The 6,604-nt window shown below is 46.9% G+C and overlaps 1 protein-coding gene across 1 annotated transcript; it reads right to left on the minus strand.

Annotated features, from left to right (window-relative positions):
- Positions 1-1,326: 1,326 nt before the first annotated feature.
- CCDC71L (coiled-coil domain containing 71 like) lies at positions 1,327-5,826 on the minus strand. The gene is made up of 2 exons (XM_036429719.2): positions 5,055-5,826; positions 1,327-5,022 (listed from the first exon to the last, which is right to left on the minus strand). The coding sequence occupies exons 1-2, from the start codon at positions 5,500-5,502 to the stop codon at positions 4,763-4,765; spliced, it is 708 nt and encodes a 235-aa protein (XP_036285612.1). The 5' UTR covers positions 5,503-5,826; the 3' UTR covers positions 1,327-4,762.
- Between the last annotated feature and the right edge of the window lie 778 nt (positions 5,827-6,604).

Genomic DNA, 6,604 nt, shown 5'->3' on the forward strand with positions numbered 1-6,604 from the left:
ATTAAAGGCTTTAGACCCAAATCTAAAAATGAGTATCAATGCTTCAAATAGGATCTTTTTTACTTTTAGTAATTTTTGCTGCTTCAAACATAACTATTGTACTCAGTTGTTTCAACGTAAGATGTACAAACTTCACACAAATTAATTCCAATTTAGTTCTGTACATGCAGATCAACATGGTACTTAAGCAACCTTTATGAATTTACTCCAAGTGAAAACTTAGTGTGGAAATTTGGCAAGTTTTTAGGTCAGTAACTTTAATCAATTACTCTTATAAATTCTCAGATTGTTTAAAACACATAGCAGCTCATTTTAAACATGTTATGAAGGTGTTTTTGAAGGGTGATAAAAGAAGACCCCACAATTTTAAGAATGTCTAAAAACCTCCAACAATGAAAACTGTCTAATAAATTAACTTAATCCAACCTCCTGCTATATAGTCAGCAGGCTAAAAAATAATACAGATTTATCTTTAATTTAACCACAAATTACCTTCTCTTGTCTTTCAGCTATTCTCTTCTTGGGATGCTAAACTCCCAAAGGACCACTCTCAGCATTATATATACTTATTCTCAGCGCCCATAGCTCCAATGAACAGCATTTATTATTTCCTATGTGTCTGCCATTAGTATGCATTTTAACCCTTTCACTAACCTATCCTCTTACTAACCACATTCGAGACTTAAGGAAGCTACGGCACAGGACGTTTATGTAACTTACCCAAGAGTTCTCATGCAAACGAAAAAGCCTTTATTCTCTCCCAGGCGCTGATTCACTGCTGTTAAATTATGCCGACTCCATTTTTTATGGAACTCAGGTACAAAGACAAAATCAGGCCACACAGAGCTGTGAATCCTGCCCTTGCTAATATTCCACTCTACCTTCTAACCGTCATGAAAAGTCTAGCTCTAGTCTGACTCTGTGAAAACAACCCTTACTGATGCTCCTCATATGGAATATACTTTTCTTTCAGAATATGGGAGCATGTGAGCTTTAGAATTTCTACCACTACCAAGGGGGACTTGGAATCAGGGCTCAAAACTAAATGGTGATGCATTTTTAAAGTCTTTATTGCTGACAGACCGGGTAATGGGTTTCAGCATGAGGCACTGTCCTGGAGATTCACTAGATCGTCAAAGAGCTGATGTAACATAGATTCCCAAGATAGCACAAAACACGTACGTATCTCAAAACCTCCAGGCGTTTGAAGTTCACAAAAAAGTCAAAATTTATCCCATAGCATATTAAAAGGCTTTCCAATTCACATGTAAACATAAATCCCATTTCAAAAACTTTTTAGCATCATTAGAAAACACAGACACTGTGTATTTTCTAAAATTTATTTACAGTTAATAAATTAAAAAGCAAAGTACAACCAGATTGTAAAATCTTACTCATATGCACATCAAACTGTCCAAAAACATTCACTTCCATTACAAATAATTGCCTTATAATGCACTTAAGACATAACAGCCCATCAAGAAATATTTTACACACTGATAAAATATTATGAATATATGTCCATTAAAAAAACACACAATTTAAAGGGTGCTGTGGCATCCCTTAAAACAACAAAAAACTCTAGAGTTCAAAATTGCTCAGTTTTTTGTATTCAAATATTTTTAATGTTTTTTTAATTGTTTTTTATTGAAGAGTTTTCAGATTTGCACATAGCAAATCAATAGGTGTCAGCCACCGGCTTAAGTTACACTTGCCCGAGAGGGTACTCAAACTTTGACAAAATAAATACACATCCCAACAATGACACTTTGCACTATCAACAATGAGACTTGCCCTCAACAATCATAACATAAAAATAAGTTGCTGGTTGACAGGAAGGATAAAAAAATGACCTGGGGAATTTCAAAAGGTTATTTTAAGGTGCCAGTCACCACATTTAGGCACTCAAGAGTTAAAAACGAATTAGAAGTATAGCAAGGTGATACACTTCCTTCTGGCTTCCCCTCTCTACTTGTGCCATGTGAGATATGAGAAGGTAAGAGAATGCATCAAGATCACAGGGTTTCTTACAAAAACTACCTACAAGCTAAGCTACAGACTCATGTTAGAGGACAGAAAATGGCTGCCTCACAGTGAAGGCCACCATGCCAAGTTCATCTTCACATTCTGCCCCAAAGTACCCATAAAATACTTTCACTTTCCTATTCATATGCTAATAAACTATTATTAGCTGTTTCTTCACATTTTAGAAGGTGTAACATATGCTAACCTTGGCAAAATAATGATTTTTTTTACATCATTTTTACAAACTAAAAATGGCATGAATTTTTAGTCAATCCAATAACACTGTATTCAGGAAGGGCAATTATATCCAAACAAAAGTCAGAAAGCCCAAGTAATCCAAAGAAGCATTTATGTGAGTTCAAGTATACTAAAGAAACAAGGCATAAAAGAAAAAAATATATTAAGAATCTGTTACAATAAATGCATGGTGTCAGTGAACGTTTGTTTTGTGCCGAGGGAAGTTATCCTCCCAGCTGAGTCTTAATTTCAAAATCCTCTGGGAAACTATCTAGATAAGCTGCATGTTGAAATTATTCTAATATGGCCATTAGATTTCTTAATTATTATAAAACTATATACAAAGTGAAGTGGTACAAATACAAATGTCTTCCCCCTCAGGTGCTAGTTAGCCAAAGTCAATAGAGGGGGAGAGGGGAACGGATGAGGAGAAACCCTATATAAGTGAAATATCATTGGCAGTGGAAGCTAACCAAAAGAATATAGGTAAGCTTCCTATCACACAAATATAATTTAATATTCTCCATCTTCCAATTATTCACTTTTATTTATTCACGTGACAGTGTTTGTAACAATGCATTACTGCTGACTAGTGAATAAAAGAATATGATGCTTTACTGGAAAAAAGTGGTATAAAGTTATATATATATGTGTGTATATATAAAATACTTTTTTAACAAAACAAATACACTGAAATTGAAGTCACAAAGCTCCTACCATGGACTATTAAACTTGGGGGGTGGGGAGGGAGGGAAAATCATTTCAGAAAGCTATACCATTTAAATTCTAAGAACACAAGAGTAAAAATTGCAGCTCTCCTTTTTCTCCTAAGAAGCTACCAAGCAGAGATAGACCTTACTATTGAGTATTACATATGTCAAGTTCCAGCCCAGTACAGATCGCTCCATTGCAGAATACTCAAATTTGAAATGATAGTGGTACAAAAACACTACTTGACCCTTTATAGATATTACAGTAAAATCTGGCTGTGGCACCACTGGCTCAAAACCATTAAGTCTTGCTGCTACCAATGACCAAAGGCACTTGAATAATCTAGAGTAATACGCTGGGCCATTACGGTATAAACACTATGTATTATAAAAGTGTAAAAGGAGCGTCAGAACTCTGTGTGGTTGCCTGTGGTCTTCAGTTACCGAAGACCCGTAACTGCAAACATGAATGTAAGTGAAAAAAAGATAAAAAAGTTAACTGGTGGAGCAAAAAAGTCAACTAACATGTTTATAAAAGTGGTGCTATTAGTCTGGACATTTCTTATTATCCAACAACAAAGAGAGAGAGAGAAAATTAGGTCTACTTTGCCCCGAGAAACTTCAACCAGGTACTTATACCAAGAAATGCCCCCCCCCCCCTTCCAGACTGTATTCCGAGGATTTTAGTGAGTATTCTATCATTTTAATCACAAAAATGGATCATCCATTTCTCCTATTGGACTCCCATTTTAAAATAAATTATCCTTGAAATATTCCTGGATTTATATGTTACACCGTACAAGGAGGCCAAATCATTTCTAATCGGATTCCATTTCTTTAACCAACACGTGTTTTTTTATACTAATGCATTCATATTTTTTTAAAATCACAAGCCAGGTGGTTTCAATGCACTTTTTTTTTATTCAATGTTTAAAAGTTTTAACAAGTCAACTTTTCCTAAACAAAACTTTGAGTTTCTACCATTTTTCTTTAGAAGCTCAGTAAATATAAACTTTTAAGTTTCAATAGAAAACATCTTTAGAAACACCTTAAAATATAATTAACACAGCTGTTATTTTTTGCATCGCTCTGCTTGTAATCACAACTGCGCCCAGCGAAGTTCAAAAGCCGTACAAAATCCTCGCAACGATTTCAAGAGTCATAAGCTTGGGTCGCTTAGGAAACATCCTTGGTCAACGCATTGGAATCCAGTTCACATCAGGAGACGAGTGGGATCCAGAATACCCTGAGCACAAACTAGTGCAACACCACAAAACATGTCCAGAAGAGGGGTGGCAGTCAAAGAGGAAGAGGAAAAAAAAAGAAGAAGGGTATCGAGGAAGAGGAGGGGTATAAAAAAGGGGTGAATTCTGACTTTATTACACAAGCACGAAACCAAATTCCTTTGGAAAAATAAATTCCTTCTTCGGAGGGCTTGCAGACCAGTGAGGTAGAGTCCGAAAGGAGGAGAGAAGGGATCGATCTGCCCCGGCAGGAGTCCCAGGTGGTGGGGTCAGAAGACGGGGGGGGCCCCTCCGGCGGGGCCAGCGGTGTCCTCCCTCCGCAGCCCGGGGTCCCGGGGTCCCCGACGGCAGGCGGCGCCGCGTGCAGGGGCGCAGGGCCGGGGGCGCGCCGTCCGGTGACTTCCTCGCCTTCTTCGCCCGTAAAGTGCACTGGGGGACGGAGTCCTGGCCGGGTCTGTAAACACTCGACTGACACTTGTCCATCCCAGCAGGCGGGAGCTCCGTCCGTCCGAGGGTCGGGGAGGCGGGGGGTCTGGGGGCCGCGGCTCACGCCCGCGGCACCGGGAAGCGGCGCAGCCTCACCACGGGCTCCAGGTTCACCCGCAGCACCTGGCGCGCCCGGCGCCGCACCGCCGCCAGGCCGCGCTCGCCCCACACGTCGCCGCCGACGCGGATGGTGGGGAAGGTGGTGAGCGTCGGGGTGGCCGCCCTCCAGATCTCCTCCAGGGTGCGGCCGCCGAAGCAGGGCCCGAGGGCGCCGGGCTCGGCCGCGCGGCTCTCCCCGGGGCCCGGCGGCGGCGGCGGGGACAGCGCGGACGGCGTCGGCGTGGCGTCGGCAGCGGCGGCGGCTTCCTCCTGCGGGCGGCGGCCGCCCGCGCTCCGCGCCGCCTCCTCCGCGCCGCCCTCCGGGCCGCCGGCCTGCGCGCCGGGCCGCGGGCGGGGGGCGCGGGCGGCTCGGGCACCAGGGCCCGGCAGGAGGCGTAGCCGTAGACGTCCTTGCTGCGCAGGATGCGCGGGGAGAACTGGTGCTTGAGGCTGCACAGGAAGCTCCAGAGCTCCGCGTCCGAGCTCATGAACTCCGTGCTGCGCGGCATGAACAGCTTGAAGGCTTCGCCCAGCGCCTTGGTGGTGTCGGCCAGCGACAGCTGCGAGCGCGAGTACACCACCTTCTCCTCCTGCGCCTGCGGCCCGGCGCCGCCGCCGGCCCTCCCGCCGCCGCCGCCGCCCCGGAAGGCCGGGGCCGGGGCCGCCGGGGGCCGCCGCCGCCTCTTCCCGGAGCGCCGCATCGGAGGCCGCCGCGCCCGCCGCACGCCCGCCCGCCCGCCGGGCCCCGCCGCCGCCGGCTCCTCCCCGCGCTCGGCTCCGCGGCGGCGGCCGCCGCTGAAGGCGCCTACCGCCCGGCGCGCCTTTCGCTACTTTTCTCGCCTCGGCCGCCGCCCCTCCCCCTCCGAGGGCGGAGGAGGACGCGGGGGATCCCGCCGCCGCCGCCGCCGCCGCCGGTGCAAGATGGCGGCCGGCGCCCACCCCTGGGCTTTGTCATTGGACGGCGCCTCGCCTCCCGGCTCCGCTTTCTTCTCCTCTCCCGCTGCCAGGCCCCCTCGGCCTTTCTTTAAAGACGCCTGGCAGGCCCCGCCCCCGCCGCCGCCGCGCCCCGCCCATTGGGTGCTCTCCGGGAGGGGCGTGGCCAGGGGGGGGGGAGGTAGAGGCCCGCTCTCGCAAGATGGGGGCCGGGTGGGTGGCGGTGGGTGGTGGCCCTTGAGCCCAAGTCAACTGTTGGGTGGGGACTAGGTAGGGAGCCATGTCCAGAGGCAGCGGGGCCATGGGCTCCATCTTGGGGTGGGGGTGGCTCTCTCTCAGCATGAGGGGGTCTCCATTGGAGATGGAGATGGAGCTGGGAGAACTACTAATGTCGGCTGTGGCTTCCTGTCCAAGGGACATGGAGGTTTCAAGGAAGAAGGAACGGGCCTGTCACTCACCATTCCCCCCATCTGAACCCTCAAAGGCCTAGTCTTGGGGCAACGTCACCCGACTTTTCCCTCTTGGGGCCCCCCAACTCATTTCCAGCAACCCCTGGGAGAGTGGAGTCCTTTGGGGAACGGCGGAGGCATCCGGGAGATGGAGGATCTCCTGCTAGATGTAGACAGTGGAGCCGCCTCCATAGTTAGGATACTCCTATAATACTACATACCATTTGCTGGAGTGGGTCAAAGATCGATGGCGGCAATGAAGTTGTTTTAGAACAGGACGATTTTACAATTTACATTGCCATTTTTCTCTTTCATGCCCTTCAATTTTTAAAAAAAATATATTTTTTTTTTATTTTTCACAGAGAGGAAGGGAGAGGGATAGAGAGTCAGAAACATCCATGAGAGAGAAACATCAACCAGC

Source organism: Pipistrellus kuhlii, unplaced genomic scaffold (assembly GCF_014108245.1).
Source record: "Pipistrellus kuhlii isolate mPipKuh1 unplaced genomic scaffold, mPipKuh1.p scaffold_m20_p_10, whole genome shotgun sequence".
Taxonomy (NCBI): Eukaryota; Metazoa; Chordata; class Mammalia; order Chiroptera; family Vespertilionidae; genus Pipistrellus; species Pipistrellus kuhlii.

Excerpts from the sequence above, each read along its gene's own strand:
- CCDC71L (XM_036429719.2), bottom strand. The coding sequence starts at position 5,502 with ATGCGGCGCTCCGGGAAGAGGCGGCGGCGGCCCCCGGCGGCCCCGGCC. Across the intron at positions 5,023-5,054 it reads CAGGAGGAAGCCGCCGCCGC|CCCCGCCGCCGCCGCCGGGC; the intron begins TGCCGACGCCAC and ends CGTCCGCGCTGT.